Here is a 22292-nt window from a genome sequence, read left to right on the forward strand (position 1 = left end):
AGTGAATTTCATAATATCAAACCAGTTTATTTTGAGGATGCCCAAGTTGACCACTGTTATGCACCTTTTGAGGTGACAGTAGAAAAATAGATTCAGTGAAACTAAATGCAACTTAATATCAATCTACAAACATTGTTTTCTATGATACCATACAAGTACAATGTACCTGTTACAATTCAACACAAGCAATCACACATTTTCAGATGGTTCAATTTCAAAAGGTGCTAAATAACACTATGTACACAAAACAAGCTACATGAGATTTCAAAGAACTATTTGATGCAGGCTGGTAAGCTGGTAGAAAAGAGCTTGCATAGACATCAAAGTCACTTCTCCAATAAAAGCCCAGCCGCAGGCGGGGGAAGGCACTGACTTCTCTACAGCAAAGAGCAAAACAAGGACTTTTATTCAATGGAACATTGTCCTGGAAAATTAAACAACTACCCAACATGAACATGGGGAGGAATCTGGAGTTTTGCATTTTTTCCCCATGAAGCAAGCTAGATGATGGAAAAATGATTTTTCTGCTTGGCAACTTCATTAACTAGAGAGAGCTAATATCTTCAGATCCTCTACATATTCCTGTTACTTTTAAAGTAAAGGAAAACAGAAAAAAACAAAACAAAAAAAAAAACGAACATCTCAACAAACATGGTAATCCACACCACCTACAATATTGAACGAACTGCCCTAAATGCATTTAAACATTTAAGAACAAAATAGATTCTGAGACACAATCTTTATGTTTTATACCACACATTCGTAGTGAGATTTCATGACAAAGACAAGTACACAGTGTTGTCCACTACAGTAAAAACACAAACCTTCAACGACCACTAAAATGTGATAGAAACCATTAAAAATTCATCAGAACACGTGGAACTCAATTCATTATATACAATTTCCATTGGAGATATGAGCCAGCAATCGCCAACTTTTCTTCAACACAAGATTCCTTTTTGTTCAAAATTCATTTGTTCCTTTTCCCTTCGACTAATAAACAGGTGGCTCCTACAGTGCAATGATACTCTTATTGTGAGGTTGTACGCCAGCTGTTGGCGGTAACAGACTTTTTTTTTTTTTTTTTCTTTAAACGTGTGTACTTGCAGGGTTCTGGAGCTACAGTTGCTGCGGCTCTTTAACAGTATATTGAACAGTATCAACACTGACTTTGCAGGTCCACAATCTCCCATGAGGTGGCGAGATGGAGGCCTGATGTATATATATATACATGGTTTAGCAGTTCTACCACCCGCAAAACTGCAGTGTATGTGTCCGTAGCGAAAAGAACAGTCAAATAAGCAATTAACTGGGGTTGCAATATAATGACATCATACTTAATTGAATAAAAAGGTAGCTAAACTGAATATTCCAAGCACTGATTAAGGCTTTAGATTTGATTACTTGATGCTATTGGATTAAACAAAACAAGAGGGAGCTCTAGCACACCGACCGCTGCATCCTGTGCCAAAGACTCTTCTCAGACTCTCTGATATGTACAAACAGACCTGACTAAAAGATGGGAGAGTACAGTACTGAGATTGTCTAAACACCTGTGTGTATCAAAGTTATCCTTGCACACGGAAACACACGCGCACACACACCTGCTCAGCTGCAAAACCAACAAACCCCCAGCACTCCATTTGATCACTGTACGTCAGTTGCCATGGCACCCCTATATTTTCCATTGTATCTCAGTAATGAATCTGCTCACAACCCCTCCCCTCCCCTCCTCACTGAAAACACCAGGCTTCTGCCTCTAAGCTAGACACTCAGAAGCTGTGGTAGTTAAAACCTGACACAATTATCTGACTGGGTTACTGGAGAATGACGAGGTCTGATGACCTACTTCCTGTCAGATCCAATTCCTGTTTTGTGTGACCAAGCCTTGGCCCATTACTCATCAGCGCCGCAGCACCGGGACCTGGGAGTGGCGGGAAACTAGTCAAGGTGGATTGCTATAGGCATGCTACAGGAAGAAGTGGAAATACAAGTCATGGGAGAAAAGAATACAGCCAGACATATTTACATTTGATTTTATCACAATACTCTGTCTCAGACTGTGTGCCATTGTTCGCTTGTGTAAATTAAGATTACTTCCCCGCCATCTCCTCCTTCTATGGTAACAATAATCAACAGACAACATGAATATAGTCTTTGTTAAACCGTCAGTTCGTGACTGAGCTACATCGAGTGTTGTGACCTGCGGGATTCACACGACATGGAGCTAACCTCTTCCTTTTTTTACAACCACAGTCAAGACAATCCATCCCCAGTAGAGCCTGAGTCATCCTCTAAACCAGCAGGACTAGGCAGGCTTGAAGAGATCAATTACAAGCATCGACAGTTAACCTACAGCTCTTATTCTTTCCATACTCTGACTGTGTGATGGATAGCACAGTGTGATAGAGGTAGGACAAAAGGACAGATCCTATAAATAGCAACCATCGACCACCCCTTTTCCCTGCTCCTCTTTAACACGCACACACACATATACACACAGGCACACGTTTAGTGCTTTGCCACCCATTATGATGGGACAGCCACTCATCACTTTTTCCCTTTTCTTAACTCAACCCCTGATCCTCAGCTGGGGTTAAAGTGCAGATTTCTTGTAAGGGTAGTCAGGCTTGCTGGGTGACCTGCGGTCTCTGGTGATCTCCTCGGTGACACTGTTCCTGTGAGGCTGCTGAAGGGACCCCGGGCCTGATGATTCTCCAGCTAGAACCATCTCCTCCGGGGCGTCTCTAGGTCCTGTGTGCCTCTCCTCATAGCCATCCATGTTTCCACTTGGGGACCGCAAATGGCCCAAGCCATGAGTCAGGTCTGTCTCGTTTGATCGTCCCCTCGGGATATGTCCCATTCTGGGCTGGGCTCCAGAGGGGCTGGCAAGGACTCCATCGTGCCTCTGAGAGGTCATACTGAGGACATCCAGCCGTAGTGGGTCTGGGGCAGTCCGTCCCTGCGGGTGGCCCTGGGACTGAGAGTCAGAAATGTAGGGGGGTGGATAGGGGCTGGAGGAGGTGCAGCTGTGGCTGTAGAGGTCTGGTCCTGCAAAGGATGGCAGAGGGTGACTGGAGGTCGGGGTTGCAGGTCGGCAGGAGAAGTCATACAGGTCAGGGAACTCGGCTTGAGCCTCCAGCTTGGGTTCAGGAGCGTGTCTCTTGCAGGAGTGGCCATGTCCAGGACCGTGGCTATGGCTGAGGCGGACAGAAGGACAGGGTCCATGGGGCAGATGGTGGCCTGAGGGGCCCATGGGGCTGTGAGGGCCTTCCCTGTCCATCTCTGCCATGTGCTGCTCCCTCAGGGACATGACTGAGACACCCAGCGCGATGTCAGGCATGAACTCTCTCATAACAGGCTCCATGCTCATCTGCATTGGAAAACAGATAAATTTGTGACCGACAATTGAGCCATACATGATCCCAGGCACAGACATTGAGCTTACATTTGAATAAACAAAAACGTAGCATAAGGACACTAAGAAGTAACACTAACACTCACCGCTTGCTGGTCTGAAAGCAAAGCTCGGCCCATAGCCTGCGGGTTGGTGCAGTCTGGGGGCTGGGGCCTGGGCACGGAGGAGTAGTCTGAGCTGCCATGCTTGGCAGCCGCATGGCGCTGGATCAGGGTGCGGTTGCAGGGGTAGGAGAAGGAACGGGTAGGTGTCGGCATGGGAACACGGGGTCGCCAGGCACCCTTGAGCTGGGCATGGCTGGGTGTGGCAGGAGGGTGGTATGGGGGAGGTGGAGGAGGTAGAGGAGGGTGGAAGCCTGCTACCCCTTCCAACTCTGTGAACATGCTGTCCATGGCTGGGCTGCTGTTTACCCGACACCGACCCACCTGCCGCAGAGCCAGAATTGGACTCTCATCTCCAAACCGTTCATCTGGGAAGAACTTGTACGGATTCTGAAAAGATAAAAAACAAAACTGAGCTAAAGAAGTCCACATCTATTGTGACACTGACAAAGCAAACACAGTTTTTAAGATCTTTCTTAGGATTTATCTGCTTGGGGTTATTTAAGATCTGTGTCTGCGGCATTGCTGAAGTCTGTCTGTGTCCTCAGCCTTACCATCCTGGTTAGTATCCCACCTTCAGCCCTCTCATCCCCCTCTAACCCCCTGGGGACAAAGTCTGCTTTCTGCTAACCTGCAGTAGCTCAGTGGCTCCGTCTGCCAGACCAAATTCCCGCAGCACCCGCAGCTGCAGCTCATAGCTGACGGTGGCTCCCTCGCCACAGTTGAGGGCATAAGCTCTCTGGACCTGCTCTGTGTGTCTCAGTTCCTGCAGCCTCCGGATCATCTCCTTCACCACTGACAGCTGAGGCACTGAAAGATACACAAAATACAAACACACATATTAAGGAATGTAGTGGATCCTGTAAGCTTTGCAAATCTGTGCATTGGTGACCAAGTCAAAACTGAAAAAAAAAACAAACAGATTATTATATTCATAATAATCATATTAATACAATAACTTGATATTTAATTGATTCACAAATATGTCTTAGCTCTTTCAGGGAGATCAGGATGAACTACGAAACAGCATTATGTTAAAGGATGTTTGAGAAGTTTTGACGTTTGCGCAACAATTTTATTACCTGGAATTTCATTGGCCACAACCGATGGAGCTGTGGCTGAATTAACTGACATTTGCTGGTGGTTAATCATGTGACAGCACTGCGGCACAGCGTTGTTGACCATGTAGAGTGTGTCTGGGACGTTGGACATGCGCACTAGTCGCAAACGCACCAGGTCCGTCTGCTCCACCATCATTTCGTCAAGCACAGACTGAGGAAAGGTAGAAGAAGAGAGGACGAATTAGACCAGAACTTCTGAAAAATGTTCTATATGCAACTCAAGGACATTGAGAGAGTTTGCAAATTAGTTCCACTTGATTGACACTTAATCTAATAATGACTCTCTCTGGTCTGTGGATATGTTCATAAATATTCATGGCCCTAGGAAGGCCTATGAATTTCAGTTAAGATGATGGAGGCAACTATAAAAAATGGTGAGTATGTGTGGCAACAACTGAGCATGGATGACTTTAGGTCCACAAATTTTCCTCAGGCTGTTAATAGTTAGTCTGCCCTCTTCACAGCACCTCTACTATCTTTGATAATAGCTATATAGGGCACAAATAATCCACTGCTTCCTGCATTGTCTGGAAGCCCCATTAATCAGAAGCAAACGAGCCTCACCTTAGCCTCCTCCACATAAGGAGAGAAGAGACGAGGACGCACATAGATGCCTGCGTTTTTCTGCCGTAACCAGGCATTGGCCTTTCCCCCTTCAGCCGTGGGCAGCATGTCTGAAGGAGGGGTGCTTATCAAACCCCTTTTAAGCTGTGAACGAAGTGGAGAATGTGGATCAATGCTCGGTTTATAAAGGTTGCAATGACTCAGGTACACACAATCACACACAACCACACACACACACACAAAGCTGAGAAAAGGCAGTCAGGGAGTACTGACCGCATCAGTGAGGACGTCGCTGTGTGGAGGTAAGATGTGCTCAGTTCGAATGAAGGGCAGGAGGGGAGACAGGATCTCCTTTAGCTCCTCCACATCTAGGTCTCTCCTTTTCACTCCCCTCTTGTTTACGCTGTGGGCTGTGCCGCTCAACAGGTTGGGCTCTGGGTAAACGAGGACAGAAACAGCCATTAGCAGCGTTTTAATATATTGCATATAACCGTGACTATCTATGCAATGACGATGCTTTTAAGTTGACCTGCTGGCTATTTTTCACATTTTAACCAATTTCAATTTAACAAATTATGGATAAATAATACATTAACTGCAATTTAGTTAAGCTTTCTAAAACAGATTGCAAGCCCTTAAAATATGATAACTAATAACCTTGATCATAAAACCTACTGAAAGTAGTTGTTTACTGGGTCAGAGCACACAATCACGTGCCCAGTCACCATGAAGCCACTTCTTGTTCAATTCATTTCTGGGGTAAAGTTTGGCTTCTTTTTGTAATACTTTTAAGTGAATTTTGGAGGCTCTGGTAAGTGGGTAATTTCCTCAGAGCCATTAGGGGGGCTGCTCAGAGGGTAATTATAGAGTGTATTATCTTACCCCTGTCTGCCATCCTCTTAATAAGCTGCTGCTCGCCCCACTTAACAACATACTTGAGAATGTCCTGTTCGCTTGCCTGTGAATGAACCAGCATACAGAGAAAGAGAAGCCGAGAGAGAAATAGGACAGGGAGAGAGAAAGACACAAAAGTATTATTAGGATAAGGTTAGATATTGTCAAGAACAAAACTGGGAAGCTGTTAAATGAGGATGAGGTGAAAATGCAATATGTTCAGCCGGTGTTCAGGCAAAGCTCGAGCCTGGAATGGTTTGTTTGTGTAGTTGGATTACAACACTTCACCTCAACCATCTGGTCGGCTGCCCGAGTAGCTTGGCAGTACAGATGACAGCTCAGGTTTGATTAGGTTCTGGCTTTGAAGGCACTGCCTTTAGGGAATGTTGTACTCAAAACTCTTGAGAACCTGAGTGAAGTGTGTGTGTTTGTGTGTGTGTGTGTGTATGTGTATATGGCAAAGCATATTATTATTGAAGGTAAACAGATTAGAAATGTAGCTTCCATATTGTGGGGTGTCATCAAGGGTGAAAACGGGTGATGTTCTGTTTCCTTACCTGTAGGTAGTCGGACTGGATCGCGCTGAGAAGATGCTCCTTGCTAAGCTCATAGAGAACATCTGAGGTGACGACCTGACTGAACTCCTCGCAAAGGAAGTGCATGGCCTGCCTATAGACCCACTTGGAGCCGTACGGCTGGGAACTCCACTTCAGGATGGGGACAAGCGAGTCCAGAGACAGGCTTTCCACAACAATGTCCTCACAGCCTGGGAGAACCAATGAGACAGACAGACAGTTTAACAATTTGCACCCAATCGAGTGTATGTGGACACCAATGATTCATATCCCCAAAATAAATACATTAAAGCCAGGAATGTACTATATCAAATCTAATTTGAGAGGGATTTCAGTTTGTGTTCGTGAATACAAGACCATTGGTGGTTTTGACTCATATTCACTGACCCTGGGAGTCTCCCTTTACAAGCCCCCACATCCTCCTTACTGTGTTTCCTCAATCAGAGCACATACCAGATTAGCATGCTGTGGTTTAACTCTGTAACACACCAACCCACAGAAATGCCTTTGATACCTTGATGTGTTTCAGTCTCAAGCTGCCTCCTCTTAACCGTGATAAGTAAACACAGCAGCCTGAGGAAATGTGCTGCCAGTGCACGAGCATACACACACATACACACACACACACACAATTTGCCAATGTGTACACACTTGTGTGTATAAATCAAAAATGCATTAAAAACCACAGTAGGCTTAGGGAATTATGTACCTGCTGCTCTAGCCACTTAAAAAAGAGCTAAGTTGTCAAAAGTCGGCCTACACGGGCACTCAAACTCTGTTTAGACAGAATTAAACCTCCTAACATCAACACAGATTAACATATGAGTGATTGGTCAAGATATCTATGCCAACCCCCAAAAGCCAGAGCTTCAGTGGCTCTTATTCTCTGTCTCTTTATGATCAATAACGTTATAAAATAGACACCCACGGAGATGAATCCAGACTGACTGACATCCAGTCCGAGCTGCCCAGAACTGACTTCCTCATTCCAGGCCGCCCTGTCCATCAGCTCTTGGTTGGGTAATATCTGCCAGTAGCAACGATCCTCTGGGAAACTCTTATCTTAAGCTCGAGGATCTAAGCTTCCTCTCTGCCCCCAAACCACCACTTTGAACATGCACTCTGGGAAATTGGACGCCAGACTTCAGAATGATGACTCCAGCGATGCTTTTGCTTCTGAATCAGACGCTTCATATTCATCGAAACATCAGTCACACATTTTTGAGATCACACCGACACACACACGCCGGCAATAATGTACATGCAAATATGCAATAAATGAACACATAAACTCATGATGCACTTCCCCTTTAGGCATCTTTAGTTGTATCAGCAAGTTACAGAAATGTGAAGCAGGCTTCCGCAGTATTTTTAAACTAAGGGTGGAAATCCTGCATCGTTAACAGGACAGATGAAGTTGAAATGTGGACCCAGGCACTTTGCCTTTTTTTATATGCTATAAACAGACTGGAAGAAGGGATGGAGTCCCAACATCTGTGCCTCTGTCTCCACCACTCGTCCCTGTGCTGTCGGTCTTCCGAGAAAGTGCTTTTGCTCACTTTCAGTCTCTCACCTTTGCCCTCTCCTAAAAGCAGACACACACACACACAATGCACAAAAGGCAGACAATTCCCCACTTTGAACCAGTGGCGCAGGAAAACAAACAGTTCTGCTTCACATTAACCCATTAGAATTCAAAGCACCAGCCAGTCTTTTAAAACACAGCACTTTTATTGTAAGCTGGAGATTAGAATCAGCGTTATATCTAATAACTAACCCTCCTCCCCTTCTCTCCACGGGTGGTACACCATATGCACCGCAGCCTAGCTGACTGACAAGAATATCAACACAACTGCAGGAACAGCAACAGCCAGTTCAACAATGCACTGACTTTGGAGGATGTATGCATCCTGTCTTGCTGTTATTATTTGGAGCTCTGTGTTTATGGAGCAAGCAGTCTCCAAATCCACTAAAAACATCAGCTGCACTTACTGGCCAGTAAACAAGCCTGTGGATGTAAATCATGTCTGATGATGACTCAGGGACTGCTACTTCAGTCAACACGCTCAAAACACAAGATAGGACACCGAGAGCACCGGTCATTCAGTGAGCAGGAAGGGAGAGAAGGTACCACACACAGACATTGAAACCACACCAGCTGGCTATTATCTCTGCGGTGCACTTGAAAAATTAATAAGGCTTTTAATATTGGTTGCCATTTGAGTGAGATGGAGTCATAAAGGGATACACATCTTGAGAATTAATATGGAAGAACGACAGAGAGCTCAACTGCTCCAGGAAAAACCTTCGTGGGCCAAATCTTCCCACAAGCCGGAGGGCAGCAGTCGAGGAGCAGTGAGGGGGGGGTGGAGGGGGGGGACATTGTGACAGATGAGAGGGCTCTCTCCATATAAAACCTCTGACATAAGCCTCTCTGCTGCCTCCTGAAGAGACATGGCAGCTACCGAGATCTCCAGCTGCGGGATGGACTCAGACAAATTTCTCAGTTCATAATCAACCCCGTAGATGCCAGGATTATTTGACGCTTTGGAGTATGCAGGATTTTTGAAGAGAATTGTGAAAAAAGGGCATGATTTCAAATAAGGGAATAACAGGAAGCTGCAGAGCAGAAAAAGAGAGGGGACTTGGACAAACGACACCGGGTCAACCTCAACCATCTCACCACATTCCACATTGAGGTTTCATGGGAACTGATTAGAGCTGTGCAGCTCAGTGGGAGAGGGAGGAGAGGGGATAAAAATACCCTCGAGTAGGGGGTTGCTGAATTGGGGGATGGGAGGGAGGAGGAGGTGATGGTGCGTGGGGATGACACTGTTTGCCTGCTCGCCGGCTTAAGCTGCCGGAGTGACCCTGAGAGTGACACTACAGCTTGAAGGGTGGGAGGTGGTGTCTAACCAGCTGTGTGTATGTGTTACTGTACAGCACTATTCAGATCGCTGCACTTAAAAAGGTGATTGATTCTTGGCTCTTCAGTCAATACAGCAGCTTCCCACAACTAATCCTGCGCTTTCAAAAGATTTTATCCAAGCGTGTTTATAACTGTAGGGTGCAAAAATGTGTTATGCTTCCTGTTTGGACAGGATGCATTTTGCTGTCATTTCCAAGCTTACAGAGTCCCATATCCACACCCATTGAGGATGCATGATGTTGCAGAAAAAATACTTGAGCTGAAACAATCAGCAAATTAATCAATCCACAGAAAATGAATCTACAACTATTTTGATAATGGAAGTCATTTTTAAAGCCCAAATTTCCAAACATTTGATGCTAATGGTTGAGAATTTGCCGCTTTTCCTTGTCTTGCGTTACAGTTAATTGATTTTGTTTGGACTTTGGACTGTTGCAATGGGAATTTCCACGGTTTTCTGTTGTTTCATAGACCAAATGGTTAATCAATTACTTGAGAAATAATCAGTAGATTAAACAATAATGAAAATAATCATTAGTTGCAGGCCTAGCCAGGAGGATAACTGACACTATCATCTGAAAAACTGTGTGGAGTCATACAACCTCTCTGGATCCACACAGTCATGAAAAAGACTGCTTCAGGTATCGCATATTGCAGAGATTAACTTGATTGAAATGGAGGTATGCGAGGTGTGTTGGAAACTAGACAGCACTCAGACATGCCACTACTGGGGAGGTGAGAGTGTCAAAGATCATGTCAAACCGCGGCTTTAACCTTTGGCATGTTACTGGGGTCATTCAGTCAAGAAGACAGTGTCATCCAAGTAAAGATGGGCCAGTGATGAAGTGCTGACAGAGGCTCAGATGCACTGCATGTATCAGCCAGTAAGCTGTCTGCCCCTGGAGACATAGACAAACCCTACAGCCTTTATCAATCTGTTACTGGCAGCCGCAGCGCTAACACTCATCACAGTCAGCCAAGCTGTTTCACACTGGTCGGGTCTGAACGCAGCCGTATTACACATATTTCAACATATGCATAACCTGGTTTTAAGGGATTCAAGTAGGCTGAAGTCTTGTGAAGCGATAATTCACAAAAAAGATTCGAGACAGTTATGACAAAATCCAACCCATATTATGGAGTCCACAGAACGCGACACTATATTTATGACAGCCTGGACTGACAAATTAACTTTGAAATTCAGGACAGAAGCCATTTAACTACATTATCACAGTGTGCATTGAGGGTTTTAAGCAATTGTCCTTGCCGAGACCCTGGCAGCATCGAGACTCATGTAGTCAGTGGACAATTTATAAAAGGGATGAAACCAAAGAAAAGCCAAAGGCAGACTATACACACAAATAGAGCTGGGCAATAAACCAAATTCATCGAATTATCAATATTATGACTCTCTTACTGACTTAAATTTGCTTATTTCACAGTTGTCAATAAATGTCTATGAACTGACAACAGCGGACATCTAACAGGGAGGTTCACAGCCCAGTATTTTAATCGTCATAAATAATAATTATTATTACATTTATGGTCAGGTTAATCTGTCTTGATAGAGATTTTAGGTCATGTTGCCCAGCCCTGCTCAAAAGCATCACTAAGTGCAGTCAACAAGTCAAGTGTCAATATGGCTGTAAACATGTCTGAAAAGAACCACACCTTAGTTTATGTCTGATTGTGTTTTATTGATTTATGTGTATGTGTGCTGTAAATGTGTGTCATTATGACTTACCTTGAGCCAGCATACTGAATTCCAAGAACAGAGCAATATGGTACAGCTCCATGGCCTCTTCTGTTCGTGTGCTGGCCCCCCGGCCCCCGGACACCAGGGCCTGCACCTCTCCGAGGCTGCCTGCTGAGGGGCTTCCCCGCAGCACCAGCCCGAGCTCAACCCCATCTGTGTACATGCAGTGGAGAATAACCTGCACATATTTCCGTGGGATGATGGACTCATCCAGCACTATGCGGGTAGGAGTCTGCAACGTGCGCTCTGTCATTTCCTCTCCTGTGCGGATGCGCCTCTGCAAAAGGTTCCGAAAGAAAGGTGAACGTGCTGAGAGGATAGCCTTATGAGCCCTAAGGTCCTCGTCTGGGGTCCCTGGGCACCCGTTGCCTCCTGAGACACCAGTTGCTGCTCCAGCCACAGCCCCTCTCTCATTGCAGCTCTCTATCATCTCAGAGTCTGAGGAGAAGCTAAGCAGAGCGTCGTAGTAACACATGTAGTCAAACAAGCCCTTCATGTCTGCCTCCAGGGAGTTGGGGGTACCAAACTCCTCGCTGAGCTGCACCAGTACATCCACGTTCTGCAGCCTGGTATCCTCTGCTCCGCCCACCCCAAACTCCCCTGTGTACAAGTAGTGAAGTAGGGCAGAGAACATGGGCACATCGATGCCAGCTGTGTCGATGTCCATGAGAACCTCTGCTCCATAGCCAGGGGACGAGGACAGCAGAGTCTTGAAAAAGGGGCAGCGGGCAGCCAGGATGGCCCGGTGGGCTGGGAAGCAGGTACCTTGGAAGATGAGGTCTACATCAGTGCAGTACTTATGCTGGTAAAGGGCAGCCAGATCTCGCTGCAAGCTGGGTGCCTCGGCACGTGCCAGGCTGGCCTGGAAGCTCAGCTCCTTGAGGGCTGCTGTGCCCTCATATTCCTCCACCAGGGCGTTTGTGTCACGGACGTCCCACCCTGACAAAAGCTCCCGCATCTGCCGCGCATGATCTGCCGAGCGGCTGGACTTCCTCCGTTTGATGAACCGCCGTTTGAGGGTCGCCAGACCAAGGCTCTTCTTCTTCCTGTCTGTGGGCCGCTCATGGCCGTGTTCCAGACTGTATAGCTTAGACTCCCAGCCATATCCCTGATGAGAGTAGGATGAGGTCCCTGAAATGAACACACAAGCATACCCAAATGTAAGTTAGCTACACCAGAACTTTAATTTGTTTTTAAACAACCAAAAAGCTCAACATATAAAGTGACAAATCTGTTTATGCTATTAAATAACTGTAATAGGGTTTCCTAGAGATTTCTTTTAAAAAATGTGTCTTCTGGGTAGACCTGATATTTCATAACCACAACACCACTTAACTCTTAAGTCCAGACTGCTAGAATCACAATCTGTCACTAATACCACTGTAATGTGGCCAGTTCTGTCAGGCAAAGAACACACTACCATGACCTGCTACCAAAACCTTTGGATCTAGTTCAACAGGGAAAAAAAAGACAAAAACGGAAGAAGAACCAGACAGAATCTTCTTAGTTTGTTTTGTTTTAGGACAAACAATGATGCATCACAGAACCAATTAGCTCACAGAACACATTGTCCTGCTTTGTACTCCTTAATGAACTCCAGTCCATTTGAATACTTCAGCCCAATCATTTACACTAAATAGCAGTTATCTTTGGCATGAGTGACAGGTCTCGTACGTCAGAGAAAGCTATGCCAAGGAGATCCTCTCTTCCTCTCAGCATCCATCAGTGTGACCCAAATAGTAATCATTCTAACACTGTGAATCATCCGTAGCCCAGGCCAGCTCAACTGAGCGGCTAGGAAGCTCAGAGCAGACCTCAGAGGTCTCAGGGCTTCACTGATAACGTGGCTCCTTTAACAATACTTTCACTTTAAAGCAGAAGTCTGCAAAAAGCTCAGACCCCAGTCGCTTTGAAAGTGAAATTAGGAAGGTTTTTCATGCAGTCTCTCTGAACTGTCATTCAGGACTGTTGGGAAAATCCACAGCTATAAACCAGAATAGGAGTGTCAAAGATGTCTCCTAACATTCCTCATAAAAGACAGTGATCTCTAACAGCCAATCAAAAACAGTACTGGAAAATGACCCAACTCATACAATCTGATAGACCCCTTATGTCAGACTTTTTTCATTGCATGCAGGTACAAACTAATGGCCTGACAGTAACACACTAGCTATAGTGTATAAGTACTCGCTGACAATAATATCAACTCTGTTGAAATTGGAAAAGTTAAAAAAAACAAAAAAAACCCCTTGCACATGAAAGTCTCAGAGTGCAGCCGTCATGCTATTCTGCCTGCACGACGCCTGGCCACGGGAACAGAAATCATGACACCAGATTGGCTCACATCCAATCTGATAGTCAGCAGTCTTATCATAATCGCATAACACCACAAGCACATAAAGCTAAGAAAAATAGTGCAAGGCTGGTACTTTTTTTTTTGGCTACAAATTACTTTGAAACTGATACTAAGTACTTTGGCCCTGACTTAATGTGATTTTTGATACCAACCCACTTTGGACACAAGTTTCTTTTTAAATCTTGACACTCATACAAATGTGATACTACATAAAATCCATATGGCAGAGACAAGCAGATACATCACTTTATTTAAGGCTATGAGTCGATGGCCAAGTTCAAGAGCTCTCACACACAAAAAATATTCACACCATTAGTTGTCATGGAAGCAGGTTAATGAAAATAAAAGGGTGAGTTTGGCTTTTCTGGACCCCCCAATGTGTCTTTGTGGCCAGGGTGCAAGGTGCCAAATAGGTTCAGGAATATGGCATGAACGCTTTCAGCCAAGCAAAGCAATCGCATCTGACATTCAAATCAGAACAAAGTGGGAACATCATGTTTTATAGCTCCTCTAACATGTTGAAAATACAGAAGCGTCTGTTGGAGCTGACTTTGTGTTAACTGTGCGACCGATCACAACACAATTAATTAAAACCACCTACCTATAAAAGTCTGCTGTGTCTGTGCATTTCCCCCTATGCGTGGGGAGCATGAGTGTGGATAGCTGGATCCATTGGCACCCATCCTCACTTCTCTTCACTTGCTATTTGGGGGTCCCCCCTCTTGCTGAGTCATTCTGCTCAGACAGATGTATTCCTCTCAATCCTCAGTCGTGGGTCAGGCACGGATCCTCTGAAGCGTCCTCAGAGCCCCGGGCCCAGCCTGCCATGCCTGGAGGAAGGATGATGAAAGAGGACAGAGAGAACAGTAAGAAAGATGTTTAAGCCAATGAGTGATTGAGTTTTAAATGTTGCTGAGTAATATCTCACAGGAATTACAACATAATGAGTTTGGACTGTTTGGACTCTGTCAAAGATAACGAATGGCTCGGGGCGTCAATGTTAAAGAAACTGAACAGAGGGACATCTATTACTATCTATCACACTGTTTCAGCCACATTTATTTCAACGCAAACATGAATCATAGCTGTCTTGGCAATTTTACAGGCTTGAAACGCTAAAAAAAATTGTGTTAAAAGGGGATTTTTTTTTTTTTTAGAATGATGGTCCTCATCTGAAGACTGTGTGTTCAGGCTTCTATCTATAATCTTCAAATGCGACTTAGGTTAACCAGAGACTTCCTCTGCTTGGCCCTCAGGAAATACTAAACTGGCAGTGAACAACAAATCAAATGCAGACGTACGGCGATTTTTTTTGGAGTGAGGCATAAACCAAGCACAAACCACTCTGCCTTTGCTCATCTTCTTCACTTGAACAGTTTAAACATTTGTAGTCTAATGAATGTTGTTGGTGGTTTTTCTAGTTTAGTCTGTATATAAATCTTAGTGGAGTATTTTTTGCTGCAATTTTAGTGACAATTCCTTGACCGAGGTCTTATCTTAGAGCCAAGCAGCTTCATACTGGAGCTAGATTTCAAACTTTGCCTTACTTTTCTGTTCATGTCAGTACAGACAGACTCAAATGCTTGTAGTTGTTCAGTGAAACTATGTGTTTAACAGCTTTCTTTCATAAAAGTACTATGATGACAAATGTCAGGTTTGAGTGCCATTTTAGTGCGTGATGTGTAATAGAGGTAAGCGATATGATAATACACACAGTGAGATGATACAGTCAGACATTTGGCCTTACTGTTAATACAGTGGAACTTTTCCCTGTAATGTTTCTTGTCATATTAGGCCACTGTGGGTGATCTTGCAATGAGCAGAGCAGCTTTACGGCAATATTGTATTTGTATATTATGATTCTTGCATCAGTGTGGTGAATTGCTTTGATTTGTCGGGTATTTAAATAATTGGATTTGCTGAAAACAGTCATTCCTGCCTCGTTACTTTATCCATTAACTATTTCTCAACAAGCTTTTCTTCTTTTTCCACAGATGATATTTTGACATGTCACAGTAGGAGAAGCACAGTCGCGAATAATAAAATGAATGGTTGCTGAATTCCAATTAACTGCTTCAGTTTCAGGGTCCTGGTATTGTGCATGCTGGCTCACTGTCGCACTGTCACGGCTTAACGAGGCACTTGAATAAAACAGAGCCATTCTTAATGTTATTAGTAACACCTGTGCTTTTCCTACAATGGCAAGTCAAAATGTCTGCTGTGAAAAGGGCCTATTGAGTTACGTGTATTACATATACCTTGATTGAGGATTTTATCCATAATGCACACCCCAAACATGACATTAACACGGCTGTTAAATGATATGGTTGGGTCACCCGAACATAATTCAAAGACAGAAAACGATGTGTTCATGATTGGGACAGAGGTGAGCGACTTCAAATAGCTGCACAGAGTCTTTTTAGCCCAACCTAAGCTATTCCTGCCAACCGTGGCGCCAGCCAAGGCGCTCTCAGTAGCTTTCTGTTCTCTCCTTTGTACGGTCACTGGCTACTATCTAACAGAAAACAGGGCAACTCATTAACTGAGAATACTTTCAAATAATCAGGCTGTTACCTAAAAGTTGAGTCTATCTCGGTTCATTTCTACCAGCAAGTGGATTTGAGATTGAAATTATTTTTCAAAACTAGAAGGACAGCTTCTCAAGTTTCCAAGGCACTTACAACAAGGATAACATTGCATAAACATGCTCTTTTATAAACATTATTAAGAGGCTTGTAAATTTTCATTGCTCTGGATCTTTAAATAGCTCAATATAAGAACGGATCACGCATGTACACACACACACACACACACACATTTTGTCTCTTTTCTGTGTGAGAGCAGACGGAGAACTCAAGTGTGATGGGAGATCTGTTTTATCTCAGCCTGCTAGTTTTTCCTACCTACCATACTAATAAATCATTGTGTCTGCCCCTGTAGAGCAGCACTCCACAGACTCCCAAGGGTTCAATGGAAAACTACAGCCTCTTACTACACACACACACACACACACACACACACACACACACACACATACACACACACACATACACACACACAAATAGTCACCAAGCAGTCACACTGGAGCACTCCAGTAAAAATGTTGGTTGATCTTTATTTCATTAGACCGCTTTAAATAAGCCCCATCTTCACAGGGAATTCATTTGGACAAAATTAGAAATTGAATTTGAATATGTAGGAGAGAGGAGGAAGCCCTTGAGATATATACTGTCTTGTTTACAAAAGGGGGTGGGTGGGGTGGGGTTGAGGAGGTGGGGGGGGTAGTGTGGGGGGTGGGGGGGTGTACTGAAAAGGAGAACAGCAGCGGCAGAATATAACAAAGCAACCAACACATCAAATGAACAATACGCAGATTCCCAGCGAGGCACACTCACAGCTTTAACTCATTCAAATGAGTGAACCAAATTTAACTTCAGCTGCAGTGCAGAATTCTAAAAGCATAATTTAGGACAGCTACTCTATTTCCTTGAGACCTGACTCACACTGTTCAATAAGAAGCATCTCTGGCATAATCTCTCTGATGCTGAACATTAAGACACTTTTCTGCAGTTTAGACTGAAACAGTGTGCTGCTGTTTGTGTGCTCGGGCCGACAGCAGAGGAGGGCAGTGCCACAGACGGGGGAGGGCAGTCGCCGGCCGAGCTGGACTATGCGTCCCTAATGAGAGGTGACAGGAGACACTCCCTGCCCCCACCTATCTCTCTCTCTCTCTACGCGCACACACACACAAACACACACACATACACAGAGACATATGCAACCTTTCAAACTCCTCACCTTGCTTCAGTCATCTGGATCGTTTTATTTTAAAAATCAGCTACTTGCAAAGGTTTTTAAAGACAGAACCCCACCCTTCTGCAGAACATTCCCATCCAAAAATGCCTGGCACAAGAACAGGACCGATGTATTATTCAAATGACAGTCAAGGCACTTTATCAATCATTTATGTGGATTTCCTCATCACAGCTAAAGAAAAGGGTTAGAGGTAGGTACCTGGGTCCCCTTTTCTATCTGCAACCCCCAGATTTCAGCAGTACGTTCTTACTATTTCAATGCAGACCTTTACAGGTCATCCCCCTTAACCATCAGCTAACGACACGCACTCAACCAACGTTTTGAATCAAAGTGACAGCGGTAATGAGACTAAAATGGCATGACAAGACTTCAACAAGACTTCAGCAATCAAGAGTGATGTGAAGAATTACTTAAGCAGTGTAGCAGTGGATAAAGAATTTTCTATTTCATGCCTTTCTGTAATTGTATGCAAACAGTTTATGAACCTTCAGACACGCACTGTTAACTCAAACGGCACAAAGAAACCTGTGTCCTCATGTGTGACCACTGTTGATCCTATGAATTAAATGATGAAATCACCCCCTTTGATAGTCATCTCTGTTAGGCTCAGCGACACAGACCCTAATCTTCTGCAGAGGAGCAATCACTGTGTCAGTGTCACAGTTAGGCTTGAATGAAAGGGCAGCAACAGCAGAAATGCTGAAATATGTCCCCTGAACACTTTCCTGACTAAAATTACACAGAAACTGCAAAGCGCTCTTTGTGTCAAAACTCTCAAGTACAAAGCTCTTTGTTAAACAGGGAATTTTTTATTATCTATTACAATGCAAGTATGCTATTATCAAATTAAGCCTCATCACACTGAGCACAGAAGAAATGTAGATAATTTATTTATTTGACTTGGATACAAAAGAAAAAGATGCAGGTCTGGCCTGATTCATATAAAAAAAAATACAATCCAATTCTGTCCTAATCCCTACTTACAATTGCAGTTTATAATAAGTTTATGAGGATAAAACTAAAATAAGTTTTTTGCTGTCATATAAGCTGTTAAATGACCTCTCTGTGGGGAGAATTGGCCATTATGTTTTTTTGCTAACCAAGCTGAACAAAAATACTGCTTCAGACAGTGATTATAGACTGTTTGACTCTTTGGATATCTGATACAATCACGAGCGCTCTAAAAGGGTCATAATAAGGCAGCGGCAAGCCGAAACCAGAACTTTCCAACACAGTGACCTCCACGGTATTGATGTGTCTGCACACATCCCACGGCGAGATGTAGTGGAATATGGAGGTCAGGTGGAAAGAAAACAAGAATAAACGACTCCCTCTGAAATAATAATGATGTCATACTTCGTAAGAAATGATAGTTGGAGAGACTAAATTCAGAGGCAGAGCGGACTGCTTACTTCTGCAGTGTTTTTGCCAATCAGGTCAATCAGTATAACAGTGAATCAGGCCATTCGACTGATTACAGGCTCTGCCGGGAGAGCTACAGGAAACTGCAGGAATCAGAACCGGCTAGAAAACAGCAACACACTGACATGACAGAGACAGATAGAGGAAACAAAAGTCCCCACAATGATGACTCATGGTGGGCAGCCTCTGGATTAGCCTGTGTCAACCAACAATATGAACTTTAGTGCTGCATATTTGGCATTTCACTGACTCTGTTGTCAGCTGATTTAAATTTTTTTTTTTTTTGCTCTGGAGGCCATAATACACAAAACTATGGATGGTATTTCATCGGCTTTTATGTGATCTTTTCTTTTAGACCTTTGGTTGAATAAACATGATGATATCTAATGAATGGATGAATGACACACTCTCCGTCTGCTTGCAAACAAGCACAGAAAAGTGCCGTCTTTTCAATAACGGATGTTAAGTGTGCACACTCTAGTGACTTTACACACACAGCCCGGCAGTCAATATCCAGAGAATGAATGGCAGCTCAGGAAACAATGAGTGCTTATTTTGAGTGGGATGTCAATGCCCCTTGTTGAGTTCTCTGTCCAACTAACCAGGGTAAATAGCATTCAGGCCAAAGTCCGGCTCATTCAGTTACTCTGAGGCAAGTACTTGCAAGCATGCGGCTTTTCATGCCAGTCATGGACTTCTGAGCATGCATCTCCAATAATTACATGTCATTATATGGCCCTGGAGCGCTGACACAAATACTTAACCTGGTAAAATGAGAAACTTAGATGCTGAAGGGTGCAGTAAACTAAATGCATCTTTTCCTGAACTGAGACAGAAAGAAACACGTAGATCGCCTTTACAGTGGATGACAACAGGATGTACTAAATGCTGAGTCTAACCAGAATTTCAGTAAGATTACCACAGGATTATCACAGTGTGCATGTGGCTCCTCACCACTTAAATGGACTGCGATGCCAGCAGACATCACATATGTTTTTAGAGGACACACTGAATTTCAAAACCTCATGGGATAGCAATACAAAAACGATTCTTTATATAGGTTAAGTGACTAATAATTAAGCACTTGAACTAGACAGGATATCTCCAGTGAATTGCAAAAATGATACCTGCAAATCTACAATTTAGGGCTTTAACAATGATTTTCATTATCTTGATTAATGAATTAGTTGTGTGCTCTATAAAATGTAAGAAAATGGGAAAAAATGTAGATCGTTGTTTCCCAAAGCCCAAGATGACATCCGCAAATGTCTTGTTTTGTCCACCACCCAAAGATATTCAGTTTACTGTCATAGAGGATTAAAGAAACCAGAAAATATTCACATTTAAGAAGCCAGGATCAGAGAGTTTTGACTTTTTTTCTTAAAAAAATACCCAAATTGATTAATTGATTATCAAAATACTTGCTGATGAATTTAATGGTTGACAACTACTCGATTAATCAGTTTATCATTGCAGCTCTACAGCAATTGCAGACCTCTAGATTTTCTCTCAAAACTATGACTATTATTGATTATATGTCTATGATACACTAATAAACCCTTTTCCACAGTTATACCACCGACTGCAATAATCAGATGACAAGCTATATTGTTACCATAGCACAACCTATCAACAACCATTTATCAGGGAGATAATTCACAGCAACATGTAGGTTGATCCGCAAAGTGAAAATACACATCTATCCTTAACTTTTTTTTTTTTTTTTTTAAATCGACCCAGCCTCAGAAAAAGGAAAGACGGGCTCCAGTCTGTGAGCCGTGTATCCAGAAATCGATCATTTGCAGTGGCTTTGTTAGCCTAACGTTAACGCGGAGCTCCTTGAGCTACTGGTGGGCTATATCGCTGCTCAGCGAAAGCCTTGGTTAAAAGTGCTTTTAAGAGCAAAAATCATGTGGGTTGTGTCTCTCAGCTGATGAAAACGGGAATTAATGTCCAAATATTCCGCGACAGCCTACCAAAGAGGAATCATATTCACCACAGCCCTGTAATTAGTAGCATATCCTAAGAGGCTAGGGTAAGCTATCTCTGCTGTGTCGCTTTGACTTTACCCCTCGGAAACAGCAATTTACTTCGAGTAGGATGCGATGCAACTGTTTAAAGCGTTAAAAGATATTTACCAGAGAGTAGAGAGCGTCGTGGGCATTATTTTTCTTCGTATCACCTCTTAGTTTAGGCAGCACTCCGACCCAAGTTGTCCCTGGCAGAGAGAGAGAAAAAAAATGCAGCTCAACACCTTCTTTTTCCAACTCTGCTCATTACGCACGGCTCGACGTCAACGTTCACATTTAATCCCTAATATGCAGTATTTTCCACTTGCATCCACTTTCAGGTGGATTTTTCAACATTAACCTCGACTAAAAACTAATCCATAACCGTTTTTATATTCGGTTCGGTTCGGTATTTCCCCATAGTAGCACAACGCCTTGTTGGGTGGTTGTTATGGCCTATCCCAACGCTATCCGTTTCAAGCTAGCCAAAATAAGAACGACTTCCGGTTGTAACATTCAAAATAAAGCGTTGGACTATAAAATATTTTCACCTATGGAGATTGTACAGTAAAATATATGTCTGATAAAAGCCTCATGTTCTGTATATGACATTGAAAAGTGATTCAACAAAGAGCTGTTGGAAAATCCTGGAATCCTGGAAAGAGCCGTCAAAATCAGCGAAGGTAAGAATGCCCTGCGCCTCTATCGCGCCTTTAGTTTGAAGGTAAAATCACCCAACTTCCGTTATTTTGGTTTAATTGACAGAGCTCTCAGTGCTGAGAGTAGACTGGTCCAGAGGCCCGTCACTACTGCAAACTGGTTGTGCAAAAACGCATTTGCCAGCGCTCTCTAGTGGTTTGTTTCGGGCAGTGGGGATGTGGCAAAATATTTTACAAACCTACTGCACCGTTACGTTTTATTTTTTGATGAGATTGTAATTAATTTTTGTGAGAGAAATATTCAGTGGTAGATCAGAAGGCAGTGAACCATTAGCATCTTTAGTTAAATATAGTTTAATAAAAATACTCATTTAGCCCGTCATTCTCCACTGACACCATATTTCTTTAAATTTAATTCTTGAAATCTTCTTTCATTGACGTCGGCCCATGTGCGATTACTGTGATGTATACCAGAAAAATTATACCATTAAAATGTATGTAAAACTAAAAAATCATCTTATCTATGGGTGCCCTGTGCAGTATTTACATGCAGCTTGTCCCGTCCCCCCTTACAATCTACTGTTTAGTACTAGTAGTCCTTCGTAGTAATTCTTTTTTTTTAAATTTAAAAATCATTTTATTATATATTTATATGGAGGCCATTATTCTAAC

The 22292-nt window shown here is 43.4% G+C and overlaps 1 protein-coding gene across 1 annotated transcript; it reads right to left on the reverse strand.

Annotated features, from left to right (window-relative positions):
- Positions 1–2: 2 nt before the first annotated feature.
- Positions 3–21636, reverse strand: btbd7 (BTB (POZ) domain containing 7). The gene is made up of 11 exons (XM_042387985.1): positions 21091–21636; positions 14316–14544; positions 11347–12489; positions 6656–6864; positions 6087–6162; positions 5478–5638; positions 5205–5348; positions 4602–4791; positions 4151–4329; positions 3505–3909; positions 3–3373 (listed from the first exon to the last, which is right to left on the reverse strand). The coding sequence occupies exons 2-11, from the start codon at positions 14395–14397 to the stop codon at positions 2597–2599; spliced, it is 3366 nt and encodes a 1121-aa protein (XP_042243919.1). The 5' UTR covers positions 14398–14544; positions 21091–21636; the 3' UTR covers positions 3–2596.
- Between the last annotated feature and the right edge of the window lie 656 nt (positions 21637–22292).

The sequence above is a fragment of the Thunnus maccoyii genome, chromosome 16 (genome assembly GCF_910596095.1).
Source record: "Thunnus maccoyii chromosome 16, fThuMac1.1, whole genome shotgun sequence".
NCBI classification, from domain to species: Eukaryota; Metazoa; Chordata; class Actinopteri; order Scombriformes; family Scombridae; genus Thunnus; species Thunnus maccoyii.

Excerpts from the sequence above, each read along its gene's own strand:
- btbd7 (XM_042387985.1), bottom strand. The coding sequence starts at position 14,397 with ATGGGTGCCAATGGATCCAGCTATCCACACTCATGCTCCCCACGCATA. Across the intron at positions 5,349-5,477 it reads GCGACGTCCTCACTGATGCG|CTTAAAAGGGGTTTGATAAG; the intron begins GTCAGTACTCCC and ends CTTCGTTCACAG. Across the intron at positions 4,330-4,601 it reads TGTGGCCAATGAAATTCCAG|TGCCTCAGCTGTCAGTGGTG; the intron begins GTAATAAAATTG and ends TGTATCTTTCAG.